Source organism: Pogona vitticeps, chromosome 5 (assembly GCF_051106095.1).
Source record: "Pogona vitticeps strain Pit_001003342236 chromosome 5, PviZW2.1, whole genome shotgun sequence".
Lineage (NCBI taxonomy): Eukaryota > Metazoa > Chordata > Lepidosauria > Squamata > Agamidae > Pogona > Pogona vitticeps.
The window spans coordinates 39151185-39170988 of NC_135787.1; the positions used below are offsets into that span (position 1 = coordinate 39151185).

Sequence of the window (19804 nt, forward strand, 5' to 3'; positions counted from 1 at the left end):
ATCCGCAGGACGATGACTTGTTGCAATCGCTATAGCGATTCGCAAAACAGTCATTTCAATGGGGGATTTTCGCTTCACGACAATTAGGTCCCTGCTTTGCGAACCATTTGTTCACAAGACAAAATGGCTGCCCTGTCTTTTCCGGACCCATGCTTCACAAGGCAGCCATTTTAACAGCTGATCAGTGCTCGGAAAATGGCTTCCCCTATGGACGATCTTCGCTGAACGACAAGGTAATTTCCCCATTGGAACACATTAAATGGATTTCAATGCATTCCAATGGGGAATTGTTTTTCGCATGATGAAGATTTTGCTTAACAGCAATTTCAGGGGAATGGATTATCGTCGTCATGCGGGGCACCAATGTACAGGTTAAAAGAGAGGATATTTTATTGATAAATTTAAGATTGATAAGTCACCAGGCCCAGATGGCATCCACCCAAGCATTATTAAGGAACTGAGGAATGAAGTTGCTGACCTCTTAAATTATACAACTTGTCCCTTAAAACAGCCACAGTGCCAGACTAGAGGATAGGACACGTCAGACCAATCTTTAAAAAGGGAAGGGGGAGGGGGAACCTGGGAAACTACAGACCAGTTAGCCTAACATCTGTTCCATGGAAGATGGTGGAGAGCCTCATCCAAGATAAGATCTTAAAACACATAGAAGAACAAGCCTTGCTGAGGGAAAATCAGCATGGCTTCTGTAAGGGTAAGTCTTGCCTCACAAACCTTTTAGAATTCATACAAAAGGTCAAAAGGCATGTGGATGAGGGCAAACCAGTGCATATTGTCTATCTGGATTTTCAGAAGGCGTTTGATGCGGTCCCTCACCAAAGGCTGCTGAGAAAACTAAACAGTAAACTTCTCTTCCTCCCACAATCCATTCTGTAATGGGTTTGAAACATTAAAGTCTTGTGGAACTGACAGCAAGGGCACCCCAATCACTCCAGATGCCCTTGGAGTAGACCTGTCAAATCCTGCTCCTGAGTATTCCCAAGCACTGGGGGTCTCGGGTGTTGTTGTTTCTGAGGGTTGTTGCCATCTAGCTCTCTCTCTTCTTTCCTTGCCCAGCCAGACTCTCTCCTCCCTGATCTTCCTTGCCCAATTTTGAGCCTCTTTCTCATCCCACATGGTGGCGCTGCGGGTTAAACCGCAGAAGCCTCTGTGCTGTAAGGTCTGTAGCTCTTCAGCTGCAATATCGAATCCACGCGATGGATTGAGCGCCCGTCGCTTGTCCCAGCTCCCACCAACCTAGAGGTTCAAAAGCATGCAAATGTGAGTAGATAAATAGGGACCACCTCGGTGGGAAGGTAACAGCGTTCTGTGTCTAAGTCGCACTAGGCTATGTGACCACGGAAGATTGTCTTTGGACAAATGCTGGCTCTATGGCTTGGAAACAGGGATGAGCACCACCCCCTAAAGTCGAACACGACTGGACAAAAATTGACAAGGGAAACCTTTACCTTTACCTCTCATCTCAATAAGAAGGCCTAAGTGACACTACCTTTCTCCATCTTCCCTCAGCCTCTTCTCTGGGCACCATGAGCCATTCCAATGTTTTTGTCCAGGGATCTTCTAACCAGATCCATTCCCATCCCAGGGGAAGGATCTTATTATATTTACATGATTTGTCTTCCCCCACTTCCACCAACCTTTTTCTTCTTCTCCCTTCCCTCTTCTTCTCCTCTCCTCTCCTCCTCCTTTCTTTTCCACCTTTTCCAACTGAGTTTCTGGCTCTGGTTTTCTGTCACTCATTCCGTTCTGGACCAGCCATCTGTTCTCCTAGACCAGTGGTGGTGAACCTTTTTGGGCTCGTGTGCCCAAACTGGGGGAAAAAAGGAAAAAAAGAACGGGATGGTGTGCTGCGGCGGTGGCGGAACCAGAAGTGGTGGCAGAAGGGGGAACCCCAGGCACAGAGGTGCCTCGAGACCCCACTCTGGATCCGCAGCTAGCACCAGCTGCTCCGGATCCTGACACACCGCCTGTCCGGGCACCAGCACCGCGGTTGCAGGCATCTGCTCAGGTTTGGCTGTGGGGGGGGAGAGTAGCAATCTGGCGACTTATGGCTTGCGTGCTGGCAGAAAGGGCTCTGTGTGCCAGCTGTGGCATGTGTGTCATTAGGTTCACCATCGCTGTCCTAGACCTTTCAACTTCTCTATCTGTTCTACTACTTTCTCCACCATCATCACTAGCAGTTTTCCTTTGTTGCTTGGCTCTCACTCCTCTGTTGAAGGGGTTGTTTTCCTCTCAGTCTCAGGGATCTTGGGCTTGGGCTCACCACTTGCTTTATGGATGAGGGACGGCGCTCTGGCAAGGATGTTGTCTACCCTGTCATCCTTCTCACAAGCTGCTGCAAAGATTGAAAGCTGTTTTATTTTGCAACAAATATTAAATCAAAGCAGGTGTATTTCTTTCTGAAATAGCCACATGTGTATTTTTTTCCCAAGCTACACAGATGATTCAAATTTTATCTTTTAAATTCAATTTTTTGAATTTATTCAACAGCTTGGTTTGGAAAGGTGGAATTACATTTAAGTAGTTACAGTCTAATAAATTAGAAATTTTACACACCACAATTGATATATTTAATTTGTGCAAGCTTGAGCATTTTAACTATCAAATTCATATTCTAACATCTTACAGTTTTTATTTTTATTGCTTTAAGGCGCCAAAAATAGCCAACCATGATTTATCCACTTGCTATACACATGGAAGTTGTAGTATTCACAAAACCTCTCATAGGTCCAGTAGTACCTCAGTTTGCAAAATGGATCCGTTCTACGCGATGTTACATAGTACGGAAATTTTGCAAACTGAAACGCCAATTGTGCTATGAAAGGGGTGGTGCTATAGGGACAATGCACCCTGGGAAAACCCTTTCGTAGAAACGTAAGAAATCCATTATTTCTTATGGATTTCAGTTCATAAACCAAAAATTACGTACACTGAGGCATCCACAAACCGAGGTATTACTGTAGTTTTATTCTCACTCCATGATCCATGTATCTTTATTGCATATGCCATTTCCAATTCTGAGATAAACAGGAAGCCCTTATGATATTGGGGCTTTTAGAAAAAATGGGAGGGGTCACAGTACAATGGCAGAACACTGTTTGCATATAAAGAGATGGAAGTCAGCCTTTAACATGCCTACTGTGTTTCTCTGAAAATAAGACAGGGTCTTATATTAATTTTTGCTCCAAAAATGCATTAGCGCTTATTTTCAGGGGATTTTTTTGTTCACGTACAACAATCTACATTTATTCAAATACATCTTCTGGTGGCTGCACAATGCTGCACAATGGTGCAATGCGGGGTTTCACTTAACTGGGACTTATTTTGGGGGTAGGGCTTATATTATGAGCATCTTGAAAAATCATGCTAGGTCTTATTTTCAGGTTAGGTCTTATTTTCGGGGAAACAGGGTAGTTATGGTCATTTCAGTTCCTATGGCTTGAAAACTTTTCCCAACATCCTGAACCATTACAATGACAAAGTTCAACCTACCAACAATCTTTCTCAATATAACACAATGCTTTATATTAATTATGCTGACAATGTGAATAGCTTTTTAATTCCTCACAAAGGTAAAAGATTCTAAATAGACTGAAGAAATCAAATATTTTAAGTGAATTCTAATATCAAATAAATATTTAAAATAATTATTCTGCAAGAACCTGTTTTAAAATTTATTTGCATGTTTGTGTGCACTTCCTTTTTTTCATCTTAACAACTCTGAAGCCTTTTTTAGTAAAAATTTTCTGATCATAGTACTTCAAAAGTGTTGAAGGGGAAGCAGTAATTGATACAACAAATATGCCAAATGTTAAAAACATTTGATCCTAAAAGTTATATTAAGTCTCAAAACAAACATAGAAATGCTACTTTCTTTTCAAAATTGCTACTAGATCAAATATTTTTCATTCAAACACTCCAGGCAATGTAGAACTGAATTCATGTTGCAATGCAACTAACATGACTGAACAGGCATATGGTACTGTGAGGCCCCATTACCATAACAGGTGAAGAAAAGGCCTTGGTCCTTACAAATTAAGGTTTTACAATCCTGTAGCCATTATTTGTGATCACAAGAATGCTTCATGTTACTAGATTCTTCCATTACCTATCAGAGATAACAATTCCAAAGCAAAGATTTATCCATAGCCTTTCTTGCTAGATCACAGAAGCTAAGAATATTTTTAATGACTTGATTCGGATAGTTTTTTAGAGCTTATCATAATTTAAATATTACTTAAACTCTGAAAATCCTCCTCTCTCCATGTTTATAAGGTACACAAAAATAAAACCTGATATGTTGTGAAATATTACTAAGGAAAATGTTTGTTGCTGCTGTGGAATATTATCAATTGCATAGAATCATAGAGTTGGAAGGGGCTTATAAGGCAACCCCCTGCTCAATGTAGGAATCCAAATCAAAGCAGATCACGCAGATAGTTGTCCAGTTTTCTGTTGAATGCCTCCAGCATTGGAGCTCTCATCACCTTCTGAGGTAATTGGTTCCATGTTCCAGTTCTTAAAGAGAGTCAATGGGACTTGGCAAAAGAAAGCCATTAATATCTTTGAACAGTAATAGTCTTAGTGATCTCAAAGGTTGTGCATTTAGCATGGAAATGGGATAACACCTTCAATTGTATTTTATTGATAATGCATAATTTAAGTATCATCAGTTATTTCTTCTGAGCAAAATGAAAAGTCCATTGCAACAGCAATCAAAACTCCTTCCCAGATACATGTTCAAGAATTAGCCCTCTTGCATACCATAGAGATGAAATCTCAAGAGCATTTAAATTAAAATTTAATTAAGTTTTAAAATACTTTGTTATCAAGAGCATAGTGCTATTATGTTCTCTTTACAGTGTTATTAATCTTGAGTTTGGCCTGTTTCTGCATTTGAAACAGCACCTTGTTCTTCTTCTTGTGCCCCAGAAGATGCCTCATCAATCGGTGAGTCTTCTTCCTTCTTCACTTCAGTAGATTCTGTGTGTGCTTTATCCGGCACTTGAGTGTCATCAGTACTTACTGTTTCGGCCTCTTCTCCAACTGCATCGTTTGCCTCTCCACTTTCTTCAGCAACAGCTTCTTTTGCATTTATTTCATCATTTTCTAAAGCATCATTCAATATAACAGAGAAATCATGAAGCACAGGCATGCAATGTGAAAAATGTTAGGCAACTATTCCCATTCTTTTTCAATGTTACATTCAAATGCATATTTCCTAAAAAAACAACTAACCTGTTGCCATGTCAATATAATGAAATCTGTAACTCAAAGCTAAGTAGTAATGTGAAACACATTACAGTGGTGCCTCGCTTAACAACGATAATCGGTTCCAGGAAAATTGCTGTTAAGCGAAAACATCGTAAAGCGAAATTAAAAACCCCATTGAAACGCACTGAAACCCGTTCAATGCGTTCCAATGGGGTAAAAACTCACTGTCCAGCGAAGATCCTCCATACGGCGGCCATTTTCACTGCCTGTATGGCGAGGAATCCGTCCCTAAGCACAGCGGGGAGCCATTTTAAGCACCCGGCGGCCATTTTGAAAACCTGACAATCAGCTGGTTTTGATCATTGTAAAGCAAAAATCGGTTCCCAAAGCAGGGAACCGATCGTTAAACGAAATCCCCCCATTTAGACCATTGTTTTGCGATCGCAATTGCGATCGCAAAAAGATCATCGTAAAGTGGATTCGTCGTAATGCGGGGCAATCATAAAGCGAGGCACCACTGTACAAATAATGAAATGGATATATGCTATACATGAACTGAAACATATTAACATACAATAATAGTTGCAGCCATTAAAAATAACTCTGGAAGCAGACTTAAATCTTATTTTTGTACTCTCATTATTGAAGTCAGTTTTAGTAGGTTATTATGCTGAAGTACTATTGTGTAGCAATAACACCTTACTAAAAAGTTGTAAATTAAGGGGAGTAGTAGATGGTGCATGTGACCCACAATTTAAAAGAAGAAAACGCTTAATGGCTGATTAAGGAGTGCCTCTCACAATCCACAGTGTGAAAATCAGCTTGCTTTGTTTTATGACTGGTCGTTGAGACTTGTAGTCTCACTATTATGCCTGAAAAAGGTGGACTTGTCCACAAAAGGTCATACTAAAATATAACAGTTACTATTTAGGGTGCCACATTTTCGTCTTCTTTATTTCTTATTTTATTTTGGTTTTGTCTGATAAAAGACTAAAACAGCAACCTCTTCTGAAACTACAACCGAACAAAAAATCCTTTCCCTATCAGCTATACAGTATCACAGAGAAACTTGTTTCCATGCAGTTCTCCTGTGATACAAGGGTTTTTCTATTCCCTTTACTGGAATAGTTTTCTTTCACTGTCTATCTACATTGATTTGTCCTTTCCATACCAGTACATGAGATAATTTTTACATTTAACTGCTATCCAAACAATAACCGCACGTATTAAATTACAATACGGTGAGTATTGTTTTTGAGCCCAGCTGTCACTCTATTCATGAAAAGTTATTACTGCATATCATTTTGTAAGAAGTATTTCAGTCTGTATGCAGTAACGCATACTAAAGTCTAAAATCTAGGGATACATTTTCTAACAGGATGAAAAACATTCTGGATAAAAAGCATGCAAGTGATGGTGACACAATAGAACAGGCCCACAGTACGATACGGATGATGCAGCGTTGCACAAGCTTTGTTAGCTGACAGACAACAAGCTGGCAGACAGAAGGGAAAAGAAATTTGTGGAAGAAGGACATGCAGAAGTGAGGAATACGAACCAAGGAAAAGAGACACCGTCAGGTTGAACAACACCCCATTCTCAAAAATTCCTATGTATTCTTTGTATTTTCACAAATGAACTAGACTTCCAAGCATTGACAAGTCTGTTTTGGAAACTTGATATTACACTCGTTTGAAACAATGAAAAAGCAAGAGCAATAATTTCCTAATTTTTTCACTGCTATAGAGACTTTATGCTGTAGTTTTAATAAAAACATATTATAAATAATGGTCCTGCTGCCTATTTAAACATTTTTGCTTGCTTATATAACACTAAAGCTCAAGCCATAATATCTGACTGTGTCTTTCCAAGGAATACAATAGATTTGCAGCAAACCTATTTAATATAAACAACAGATCGACAAACAAGATGATTCAGTACTTTTTATTGGACAGTCAGTTACAAGTGCATCAACTCAAAACAGCCAGTGTCTTAAGAGTGCAGAGTTATCTTTTAGAAGATGCATTTAAGTAGTGGTATGTAATTATGTGGGAGCAATCTCACATGTATTCTATAATAGATGATTCTCTCAAGTTTGGCTGTGTGAAGTATATAATGATGGCCTGTCCTTTTAAAAAATTATTTCCTCAAGTTTGCAAGAGATTTCCTCTCTTATTCTGAAAGTATAAAAACAGAGCAATATAACAATTAGCAGAATTTAAATAAAACCTTTCCACCACAAGAAAGATTAAGACAGCAAAGGAAACCAGAAGCAAGTTGAATAGAAGGGAAGGGAAGGAAAGGGGAATTACACAAACTCACATAGAAAATTGTAAAAAGTAACTATTCTAAAAACTAGACAGTTAAGAAAAACTATAAACACTATATTCACATTTTAACAGTGATGTCTACTGAGATTTAAATACTTCTCCACCCCGCACCCGCCAAAGGGTCTTTTTACAAACAATGGAAATAGACTTGGATGTACCACTGAAACTATTCTCAGCAGAGTTGCAACCAATCTTGAACTCTTGAGAATACATGCCTATTACATTCACACATAACATTTTAAAAGATGCACTTAGACCATTATGGCCTAAATTCAACATAGACTTAGGTTTCAGTGGGCTTAAACATGCCTTTGGTTTGGGGCTATACTTTTACAGTCATGTATGAAAGAGCTAAACATCTGCCTGTTGAATGCTGAATTTTTTCTAACTTCCTTTTAGAACAACAGTAAAATATAAAATAAAAAATTATTAAGATCCAGCACATTTTTCAAATAACTATGTCAATTTTAGAAGTTTCAAAATGAATTTAGTGATTGGGCTTGGATTATGAGGAAATCTGTATTTACAAGACCTCAGCAGTTGTACCTAAATTTGAAATCAATGGAAACTGAAAGCCCAAGCTTGCCTGTTTTCACTGGAAAATTAAATCCGACAGGACTTAATTCCTAGGAAAATATGTTTACGCTACAATTGCATCCATGTGTATTTATTTATATCCTGCCATCTCCCTTGTGGGATCCAAGGCAGTTAATATTTAAAAAGTTAACTAAAATACTAAAACATAATAATTGAATAGATTACAGCAAATAATCTCTGTTTACTAAGGCTACAGTATTTTGGGTCCACTAGAAATTCTAAACACTCTCCATAAACTGGTGATTCTCAACCTTGGGTCCCCAGACATTCTTGGACAGTAACTGCCAGAAGCTTTCACCACTAGCTGGCAAGGGCTTCTGGGAGTTGCAATCCAAGAATATTCGGAGAGCAATGTTCCTTGCATGTCTGCGTAGGGGAGGGCAGGGTTTCATGCAAAACCCAAAAGTAAAAAGGCATTGACCTTGACTGCCACTGCGTGCAGATGGAGGACTGTGTGCCTGCACGTACCTTATAGGGAATGTTGCTGGGGACCCAAGGTTGAGTATGGATGGCACACTAGTTGTAACTGTGCAGACAAACCTGTGCTGAATCTGGGGTATATCCAAATTGTGAACCTGAGTTTTCAGGGGGAGTATAACCCCATCCAGTACAGGCTAAAGTCCTATTCCATGACCTCCCTTTTTGACTGACCAAAGCCATCTACATGGGTGGTTCTTAACCTTGGGTTACTCAGGTGTTTTTGGACTGCAACTCCCAGAAGCCTTCACCACCAGCTGTGCTAGCTGGGGTTTCTGGGAGTTGCAGTTCAAAAACACCTGAGTAACCCAAGGTTAAAAACCACTGATCTACATTGTTGAGGCTAAGTTTCAACTTGCTTAGCCTCCATCTAGTTCATTGCTGATCTCAGACATCTGTTTAAAACCAAAACAGCTTTCTTGTATTTGTGAAAGGAGAAATAGAGTTGGGGATCATTAGCATATCTGGGAGTTCAGTAAATGGAATAAGACTTACTTCTGAATAAGCATATTAAGTGCACTTTAAAATTAATTATGCATTTAATTATGCATTGTATTTTCATTGAATTCAAACAATACTTCTAATGGAATCCAATAACACTTTTAGAGTTGTCATAAAGAAATGACATACAGGGCTTCTAATTTCTGGGAAGGATATGAGTTTTTAAGAGAATACTGATTTTTTAATTTATTCATTCTTTTTTACATTGCTTGTCTATAAAATGGGACCCTCAGGTCTTTTTTCTCCACTTAAAGGACTCTCATGTAACTGCAGACTAGGTCTAAGACTCTGTCTAACACAAGAAGCTCAAAAAGACCTTCTGGCATAGATGTAGGGCTGTATGATGCCACCACTGTGCAAGTAGTGTTTGCTGTTGCAAAGGACACAACATATATTTGAACAATGAATATATACACACATACTTTGGTCTGTTTCACAAGTAATTTTATACCAACAGACCCTAGGATTCTAAACATTCTGTGCATAAAGGGCTTAGAACTGTTATGTTTACTCAAGTATTTTCAGAACTGCAACTAAAACTGAAAATGATTGTTAAATCTCAGTATCGAATTAGAGGATCTATCCCTTCTTCCAAAAATTAACTGAAAAATTTGTTGTTCATTCTAGGGGAAATAAATGGTTGTTCATTCTAGGGGAAATAAAACTACTTCCAAAACAATTCTAGTGTAATATGAAACATACCAATATGAATGTTTTCTATTGTAGAAGATCACCAGAATCAACATAAGTTGGTAAGAAGATTAAACACTATCTAGCCTGCTTTTATTACCTGTGATTCAAAACTGCTAGATGGAACTGTAAATTATTAGAAAGAACAACAGAAAACAAATATGGAAAATATGGATCTTCCACATATGTTGACATTGAGATCAGCATCAAGTACCTTTATTCCTCTATTTTCCGAAAGCAAAAATATTGGCCAGAATCCTACTGCCATTCATGTAAAGGTTATGTAACTTGCTGCAGCTAATAGTGGCTAACTGGTAAAGTATCAGCTGTGCAGTCAGGGACGTAACCAGGCACATTACTGAGACATACCTAGCATCCTGTCAATTAGCCAAAATTAGCTGTTGTAAGGTACGTGAACTTTATGAGAACAGCAAAAAGACCAGTAAATAAATAAATATCTCATCCAATAATCCTCCTAGGACAGAAAAATAATTAAAAAGAATTCCTCCAACCTTGGTTTAAAAAAGTCATGAAACTCTGATACTTGGATATTTAAAACTGAATGTAAGATCCAACAGATAGGCAAATTCCATATTTTCTCTCTCACCATCTGTCTTTGCTACTCTGGTTTGAATAAGATCTTTTTATCAGGCTCTGAAGACAAATAATCAACACTGAATTATCACTGGTGTAGCAAAAGTAATCGTCTTACCTGGGGGAGGCCAGGGTCTTGGTTTCCATTCAGACAGACCTACTCGTTCAAAATATGCTGCTCGTTGAACATCCCTAGCATTAGCCTGTACAATAAAGTAGTAGGCCTAAAAAATAAACAACATAATCTCTATTTACTAAGGCTAAATATAAAACACTATGAATTTTTTGTATCTTGTTTCTGGTATGCTCTAACAGTTACCACTGTTAGAAAGGTTTGTAGCATATCCCTCAGTATTTATGTAGCTCATGTTGTGACAACATTTAAACTATGAGGCCAGTATCCTGCTAGCAATTTCCACACACACAATTGGCACCACACAAGCAGCTGCTTTATTTGACAAAGGTGCCTGTTGAGTATCTAACACCACACTAAACAGTGCAACCACGTGTGCAACATTATTTATACAGTGCTGCCTCGCTTAGCGATCGCTCCGTTGAGTGACGAAATCGCTTAGCGATGGGGTTTTGGCCATCGCAAGAGCGATCGCTTAGCGATGGTCCCTATGGGGAAAAATCGCTTTGTGATGATCCCAGGGAAGCAATCACCGCAAAGCCCCCATTTTTGGCCAGCTGATTGGTGGTTCCAAAATGGCCACCAGAGAAACAAAATGGCCGCCTTCTGTGTTACCTCGCTTTAGAAGCACCAAAAATGGCCGCCACTATGGAGGATCTTCACATAAGGTTAGTTTTTAAGCCCATAGGAACACATTAATGGCGTTTTAATGCATTTCTATGGGCTTTTTTATTCCGTTTAGCGATGAAATCGCTTAGCAACGTTTTTCCGGGAACGGATTAATGTCACTAAGCGAGTCACCACTGTATGTGGAAATCCCCTAGGACAGTGACCCTCAACCTTGGGCCTCCAGATGTTCTTGGACTTCAACTCCCAGAAATCCTGGCCAGAAGAGGTGGTGGGGTAGGCTTCTGGGAGTTGTAGTCCAAGAACATCTGGACGCCCAAGGTTGGGGACCACTGCCCTAGGATACTGACCCTAGTATTACTTCCCTAGTACAATTTAAGGACCAATAAAAATGTTAAACCGCCACTGCTATTCAAACAACTGATTTTCCTTGTAGTTATTACAGGTCATTTCCAGGCAATTGTTCTCAATAAAACTCAGGCACTCATTAATTCATGAAAATTAATCTAAAAGAAAAATAAATGTTTGATCAACATTTTTCCTAATTTATTGATCCTCTAGATACAATTGAAAGTGATGGAAAATTTTGTATAGTAAATATATATACTGTATTGATCTGGATATCCACTGTGGTGTGGTGGATAGAGTGAGACTAGGATTCAGGTGTCCTGGGTTCTAATCCTCACTGAGCCTCGAAGCTTACTAGGGGTGTAGAAACTGGTAAAAGCACTTGTTTTAATTTCTCACATACTTAGAAAGCCCTATTAAAGGGGGACAGGACCATTGAGAGCCTTCATTATCCCTTGAGTCCAGCACTTTCCTTGAGGTGGGGGACATTCTTAAAAGCTACTAGAAGCCCCACTGGGCTCCAGAGAAAGATTACAGTGGAACCTCAACTTGAGAACATTCCTATCTACGAACATTTCAACTTATGTACGGCTCCGTTCGCAAAAATTTGCATCAACTTGTGAACGGAGCCTCGACCTACGAACAAAAAAAAGGCAGGAGGAAAAGGTGGGAAATTCAAATTTCCCCTGCCTTTTTTTCATTCCATTCAAACTGTTGGTGACGAAGAGGCTGCTCTTTCACCCCAACGGTTAGGAAAAGGGACCCTCAGGAGGTCTCCCAGGGCTTCCCTGCCACCATCGGAGACCTCCTGGGGGGGGTCCCCCGCCACCGTGATCAGCGTCTTCGGAGGTCTCCGAATATTATTAAAATATTAAAGAATAAGCTTAGCTGAAAACCAGCAAACAAAAAGGTTGCAAAGTCATCGAACAGTTACAAAATATTTAACAGGCTTTTGAACGCTGGCAACCAACCAAGCAAGCAAAAAACAAAAACCACACTAATCTGCTATGAAGCTAAATTTCTCCATTTCTCTCCTCTAGCACTGGCTTCTTAACAGCCTCAAAGTAGATGACCTAGCTCTCTTATGTTCCATTCTAAAGTCCTCTGACTTCTAAGTACAGTGGTGCCTCGCTTAACGAGCGCCTCGCTCAATGATGAATTCGCATAACGATGGCCTTTGCTGGAAATTTTGCCGCCTCACCTAACAATGTTTCCTATGGGGGATTTTCGCATAATGATGTTTGGGACCTTGCTTCACTTAACGATGACAGTTTTAGGTCCCCTCTTTCGCTTAACTTTTTTTTGACAGCTCTGTTTTCGCTATTTTAAAACTATTCTAAAATGTAACACCTGTGGCATGTTTGTTTTCTTGCCAAATGAGGTGCCTGGGTACAAATGCTCCAAATGTAAGTTGGTGGTCCTCTTGGTAGACAAGGTCTGGCAGCTGGAGGCTTGTGTTTCTAAACTTCGCACTATTAGGGAGCAGGAGGTTTTCTTGGAAAGGGCAGAGAATGCCAACTTAAATTCAAAACACAAGGAAAATCTCACTGAGGAAGAAGGCAGTTCACAAACACAAGAGATGAATGCTTGGAGGAACATCACACATAGAAATAGAAGGAGCAAAAACCATACAGAGAGCTTACAGCTACAAACAGATTCCAGCCTCTCTCCCTTATTAATCAGGAAATGGGCAAGCAGCAAAACAGTATTGTCAGCCTGAAGAGGATATCCAGAGGACCCTGGGACCATCTGCATAGCGAGGGGCCCCTATGAAGCCTCGGAGGAGGCGAGTGGTGGTGATGGGGGACTCCTTGCTCAGAGGAAGAGAGACAACAATCTGCAAGCCTGACAAGATGAACTGAGAGGTGTACTGTCTACTTGGAGCTAAAATTTGTGATATAACACAGAGACAGACAAGACTCATCAAGCCCACTGACTCTTACCCCTTCCTTTTGGTCCATGTAGGAACCAATAATGCTGCAAAGCACACCTTTCAGAATATCACAAAGGATTATGAAGATATGGGTAGGAAACTGAAGGACCTAGGGGTGCAGGTCGTTATTTCATCTCTCCTCCCTGTTGAAGGATGTGGCCCACAAAGGGAGAGAAGAATAACAGAGGTGAATACTGCAGATGGTGCTGCCAGGAACGCTTTTGTTTTTAGCTTTTAAATACTGTCTTTTACTGATGCAACATGCCTTGAGTCCTTTTAAAGGAGAAAAGTGGTGTAAAATATTTTAAATAAATACATTATATTGACTCTGTTGAATACAATGGGATTTCCTTCTCAGTAAACATGCATAACATTGGGCTTAAAACCTATTATTATGGGAGTGGTTAGGTGGTACCACCTCCTCGGTGGGTTGTTAAAATAAAAATATCCATTAACATTATCGCAGTACGATGATAAATAAAAACTAATCACACAACATTCCTCCCCTCTAATCTCTGTTAAAGCACAAATAGTTAATTCTAGGATAGACTAACATTACACTTAGCCTCTTAAGGGAAACAGAGTATCATCAGAGCAATTGCTGTAACACAAATCCCACCACCAAAGGAGTCTTTAGGCAGGCTTTCCCTTAGTGAGTAGCTGTCACTAAGTCAGTTTTTTAGGGCTTTTGAGGGGTTTTTTAATGGATGGTTGTGCCTGGTTGCATTCAATGTGTTTTTGATGTTGATTTTGTTTATGGTTTTAGTGTGGTGTTTCATTCTCTTTTATAAATACTGTATGTATACTTACTGCTTTTAGCATTTAAATATTGTCTTTTATTGGTGCAAGCTGCCTTGAGTCCTTTTTAAGGAGCAATCTGTAGTTTTTTTAAAAAAAGCTTACGTTGAAATTGTCCAATTATATTCAATTCAGTGGAATTTCCTTCTCAGAAAACATGCATAAAACTGGGCTTGAAACCCATTATCAGTTGGATGCTGAAATACAAATATCCTTTCATATTACTGCACTGCAATGATCAACAAAAATAAATCACACAACCTGCTTTATTTTCAGAAAATGGCATGGTCTGGATTCTTTTTAAAAAGGAGGCGGTTGAATCTAGCATAGGTCCCAACAAGAGAATGCCCAGGGAAATCTCAATGGGACTTAAGTCAGCTATGATTCACAAGTGGCATTTGTTTCAACTGGTCCACCCTAAAATAGACTAACATTATACTTAGCTTGTTATGTGAAACAAAGTATAATCAGAGCAATCACTGTAGCACAGACAAAGCCCACCACCACACAAAAAAATTCCAATTTAAAGAGCTATTTGGTTCCATTATCATTTTTCATCCTCTAAATCTAATTCAAAGTTTTAGACAACATAAGCATAAGTCAATAAAATAGACACTCACCCCATAAATAAGAACAGAACCAAAAACTGCAGAAAATGCATAACAAACAAATGCCGTTGTAGGAGACAGGACAATTTCTCTTTCTGCCTTGTTGCGAAAAGAAACTGCAAAACAAAAGGGATCAAAATTACTGAGAAATAGTATGCCGGGGGGGGGGGGAGAGAAAAGTATTATGTAGACCAAGAGATGTGAGACCATTTCTCTGGGCACCTTTCCACTTGTACATCCCCTTTCAGACTCTGCCGCTGTCAGCCCAACTGGCTTCTGGTCCCAGAGTCTAGCTGAGGGAAAAGGTCATGAAAATACACGTCTCCACATATCCACTAGCCAGGGGATTTTGGAATTCATGCTTCCTGATGGAACAAATAGTTCTGCAGCAGCATTTTAAGGGTCATGCAAAACCCAAAAGACACGTCACTCATCATTAGGAATCACACTATGATAAATAATAAAATGCTTCTATTCATATGGTTGTTGTGGGTTTTTTGGGCTCTTTGGTCGTGTTCTGAAGGTTGTTCTTCCTGACGTTTTGCCCGTTTCTGTGGCCGGTCTGTGTGGGTGGGTTTTCTGTAGACCTTGTGTCCCAATACGAGGTCAGTTTTGCGTATGACCATGACATCTAAAAAAGGGGAATTGGCCCTCTATTTCTTTTTTTCATGGTGAATTGTATATTTGGGTGAATGCTGTTAAGGTAGTTTAGAAATTCTTCCAGTTTTTCTTCACTGTGATTCCAAATTGCGAAGGTATCATCCACATATCAGAACCAGACTGTGGATGTGAGGGGTGCCAAAGCCAGGGCCTGTTTTTCAAAATGTTTCATGTAGAAGTTTGCTATAACCAGGTTGAGGGGGTTCCCCATGGCCACTCCATTTGTCTGTTCATAGAACTCATCATCCCACTGAAAGTAGCTGGTCGTTAGGCAGTGTTGGAAAAGGGCTTTTATGTCTTCTGGAAAGATCTGCTGGAGGAGTGTCAGAGTGTTCTTTATAGGTACCTTGGTGAATAGGGATACTACAGTGATGCCTCACAAGACGAATGCCTCGCACAATGAAAAACTCGCAAGACGAAAACGTTTTGCATGTTTTTCAGTGACTCGCTAAAATGTATCGTCTTGCAAAAAAATTTTGTCTTGCGAGGCGTGGTTTTCCATAGGAATGCATTGACATTTAATTAATGCGTTCCTATGGGTGAAAAAGTCACTTACCAGGTAGCTCTGGAGACCAAGGAGCATCTGTAACAACGGCCCAGAACGCCACCCGCCTGCGCTCCATTCATCCAGCTTTTGGCACTCACGGGGTTTCTTCCCCGGATATTTGAGTCCGACTGTTCTATTGGATCTTGCTGCTGTTTCCTCCTAAGGGGTGTGTGTGAGCACAGCACCAAACAGCTGAGACGCAGCAACCCTTTCAGGGTTTATTATTAATAAAATACCCCTCCGCCCGCCTCTCAGCTGTTTGATGCTCTGCTTACACACACCCCTTAGGAGTGCCAGGATCCAATAAAACAGCTGAGAGGCTGGCAGAGGGGCTGTTCTATTGGATCCTGGCGCTGTTTCCTCCTAAGGGGTATGTGTGAGCAGAGCGCCGAACAGCTGAGAGGCGGCAACCAGCAGAGATGACCACAGCATGGCTGCCGCCTTTCAGCTGGTTGCCGCCTCTCAGCTGTTCAGCGCTCTGCTCACACATACCCCTTAGGAGGAAACAGCGCCAGGATCCAATAGAACAGCCCCTCTGCCTGCCTCTCAGCTGTTTTATTGGATCCTGGCACTCCTAAGGGGTGTGTGTAAGCAGAGCATCAAACAGCTGAGAGGCGGCAAACAGCTGAGAGGCAGCAACCAGCAGAGATGACCACAGCATGGCTGCCGCCTTTCAGCTGGTTGCCGCCTCTCAGCTGTTCGGCACTCTGCTCACACACACCCCTTAGAAGGAAACAGCGCCAGGATCCAATAGAACAGCCGGACTCAAACATCCAGGGAGAAGCCCCATGCACGCCAAAGAGGTGGAGGAATGCGGCGGACGGAGGGGAGCAGCATTCTCGGCCCTTGTTACAGACACTCCTTGGTTGCCGGGGCTACCTGGTGAATTTTTTCACCCATAGGAATGCATTAATTAAATTTCAATACATTCGCGGAATGAATTATTTTTGTCTTGCGAGGCATCACTGTACATCAAAGCTAATCAGTCTGTCCCCGGGCTTGAGTTTTAGGGTGCTGATCTTGCTTATAAAATGTCCTGAGTCTCTGCCGTAGGATGATGTAGGAAAAGTATTCATACTTTTAAGAGAAATAACAGACTTGCCTACCTCAATTTAAACAGCCCAATTTTAGAGTATATATTTTAATTGCATTTTAATTGTTTTGTCTTTTTATTGTCTTTTAAATGTTGTAAGCCTCCCAGAGACCTTTGGGTAGTGTGGGCGGCATAATTAAATAAATAAAATAAATAAACAAACAAACAAACACTTCCCTACTCACAACAAAATGAAGCATTTGCCTTAAGAACACAGCAGAAAGATACTTTAGTACATTACTAAAGATACTTTAGTGTTTATTGTAATACATTCATTTTCTGCAAAGGGAGCATATCCTTACAAGGGGTTGTCTCTCCCACTTGTTTTGACAGATTTATTTCAACTAACAGAATGCACTTGAGGTGTCCTCTAGTTAGGAGAAGGCAAGCCAGAACTCTAGCCTTGTCGCCAAGTTGCCAGTTTGAAAGAACATAAAGAAGAAAAAGGTATGAATAGCAACCATGAGACGCTAGCTGCAGAGAATCATAGAGCAGATCCAGCTGTGTAATTAAGCCTGAATGTATTTTTTACTATGCAGCAGTAACAAGAATTGCATCTTCTCTACTGGATCAGAAAGGATGTTCTCCCTCCACATTGGAAAATTAATGTATTATAGTAAATACAGTAGGAGCCACATATCTGCGGCAGACCCATTCCATGCTCTACCACAAATGCCTGAAACCATGGATAGTATTGAACACTATATATAGCATACAAGGAGACTGGACAAAGGCCACAGAGGGGCAGGACAAAGGCCCCAAGGCTCACCCCCTTATATATTGTATATATAAGGGTGATAAACTGCAGTCAACTGAAACCGCAGATTCTAATCCTGCAGATACATGGATCCTATTGCATCAATGTATCTTTCCACTACAGTGATGGAAGAAAGTCTTTCAATGGGCTATACCAAGGCAACAGTCAATTTGAGTGGGCCTGTACTGCGGCCACTGCCTTTGATGATTGCATCAGTCCAACCTCATATAATACCTTGTGTGTAAAAAGTGCTCAACAGATGCAAAATGAGCCAAGCTGAATGTACCTTCCATGTGGCAAATGTATAAATGTGCATTGGGGAAACCCTGGTCACAAACACCACCAAAATAGCAGGCCTTCTCGTGGAGTGAGCAGGCACACCCGCTACAACTACCAACACAGAGCTTTCACAAGACAAGGAAATGCATACCTTTATCCACCTAATATAGTTGAGTGGAAACATGAAAATAATGAGTCCAACCCTGTAAAGTCTCTTCTAAATTTAAGATAAACAATCTTTATGAAACTTGAAGAAGTCCTAAAGGACAATATACCATCAGAATGAGACCCTGGAATAAAACCTACCCAACCTGTGGTTTTTTTTTCTGGACGGAAGCAGCTCCACCACTAGGTTCCCAAAGCAAGAGGTTACTACATGGAACATTCTGAGACAAACTCCATTCCATGTGATCAAAATTCTGGTCGGTGAGCCAATCAGCTCTTTTGCACAAGGCCCCTTCAGTATGTTCTATTTTACAGAGGAATATAAGATTCTATCCATGTTAGTAGTTGCAATGGCTTCCTGCATTAATGACTGTTACTCCCTAATGATTTACAGGAGTCTCTCCTGCGATGTCAGCAAATAACCAAACTTCCCTACATTAAACATAGTAACAACATATACTGTACAAGAGTCGAAAAGTTAGAGACACATTTTCTAACGTAGACAGGACAAAGGTAAATGCAAAATATAAATAAAAAGTTAAAAAAAGGAGACAAAAACGTGGTTTCACTTTAAAGACTTGACCATAAAAGAGCACTTAAATTTTAAAGGTTTGTCTTTAAGGCGCCACCACTTTTTCTGTCTGTTTTTCCCCCTTTTTATTTCTATTTTGCTTGCACAGCCTAACCCGGCTGCCCCTTCTACATTTTCTAAAGGGATTCCAATACAGTAGTATTCTGGAAAGGAAGCGTGCCAGGGAAGGCGACGCAGCACCAGAGGCCTACAGTAGCACGTGGAGGGTGCCTTGCTTCACAAGTTTTGTCAGCTGGCAGACAACGAGCTGGCCGACATGGGTGGAAAGGAATTTGTGGAAGAAGGACGTGCAGAGGTGAAGAGTAAGAACGGAGGAAAAGAGAGCCCGTCAGGTTGAATAATAACCCTATTCTCAAAAATAAAAAAAAAGAGTTGAATGAACCAGACTCCCACGCCTTGACAAGTCTGTTTTTGGAAAATGGATATTACACTTATTTGAAGCGTTGAGAAATCATTCCCGCTTATTTCGAAACGGGACGGCCGCCGGAGCTTGTTCTACGCACGCGGTGACCTTCGCGTCCGCTCTCCCCTTCGGCGGCGCTGGCGCTCAGCAGCAAACGCCTCCCCCCTTCGCCTCTAACCAAGGACTCGACTGCCTTGCAACCTTGCGGCCACGGCGCCCCCCGCTCGAGGCGGGCTCGTTCCCTTCCCGGACTCACCTTTCCCACGGAGCGGAGCCGCCTGCCTGAGGCGAGCGGCCAAGAGCGGCCGGACGGCCCTCAAGAGATTCATGGCGGCGCTAAGAAAACCTCCGCAGATGGGCAGCAACGAAGGCGGCGGCGGCGGCAGCGGTCACGTCCCAGGATCGCCCTTTTTCCCCCTCCCGAGACGAGCTGATGACGG

General features: G+C 40.9%; 1 protein-coding gene across 2 annotated transcripts; it reads right to left on the reverse strand.

The window, feature by feature from the left end:
* Positions 1–2468: 2468 nt before the first annotated feature.
* On the reverse strand, positions 2469–19804 carry LOC144589620 (uncharacterized). Of its 2 annotated transcripts, none has more exons than XM_078394717.1 (4): positions 19621–19804; positions 14881–14984; positions 10540–10645; positions 2469–5127 (listed from the first exon to the last, which is right to left on the reverse strand). In XM_078394717.1, exons 1-4 carry the CDS (start codon positions 19691–19693, stop codon positions 4886–4888), a joined length of 525 nt encoding a protein of 174 aa, XP_078250843.1. In that variant the 5' UTR covers positions 19694–19804; the 3' UTR covers positions 2469–4885. The 2 variants fall into 2 exon arrangements, with proteins under 2 accessions (XP_078250843.1, XP_078250844.1); XM_078394718.1 differs by lacking the exon at positions 2469–5127 and adding an exon at positions 7162–7409 and having other exon boundaries at positions 19621–19797.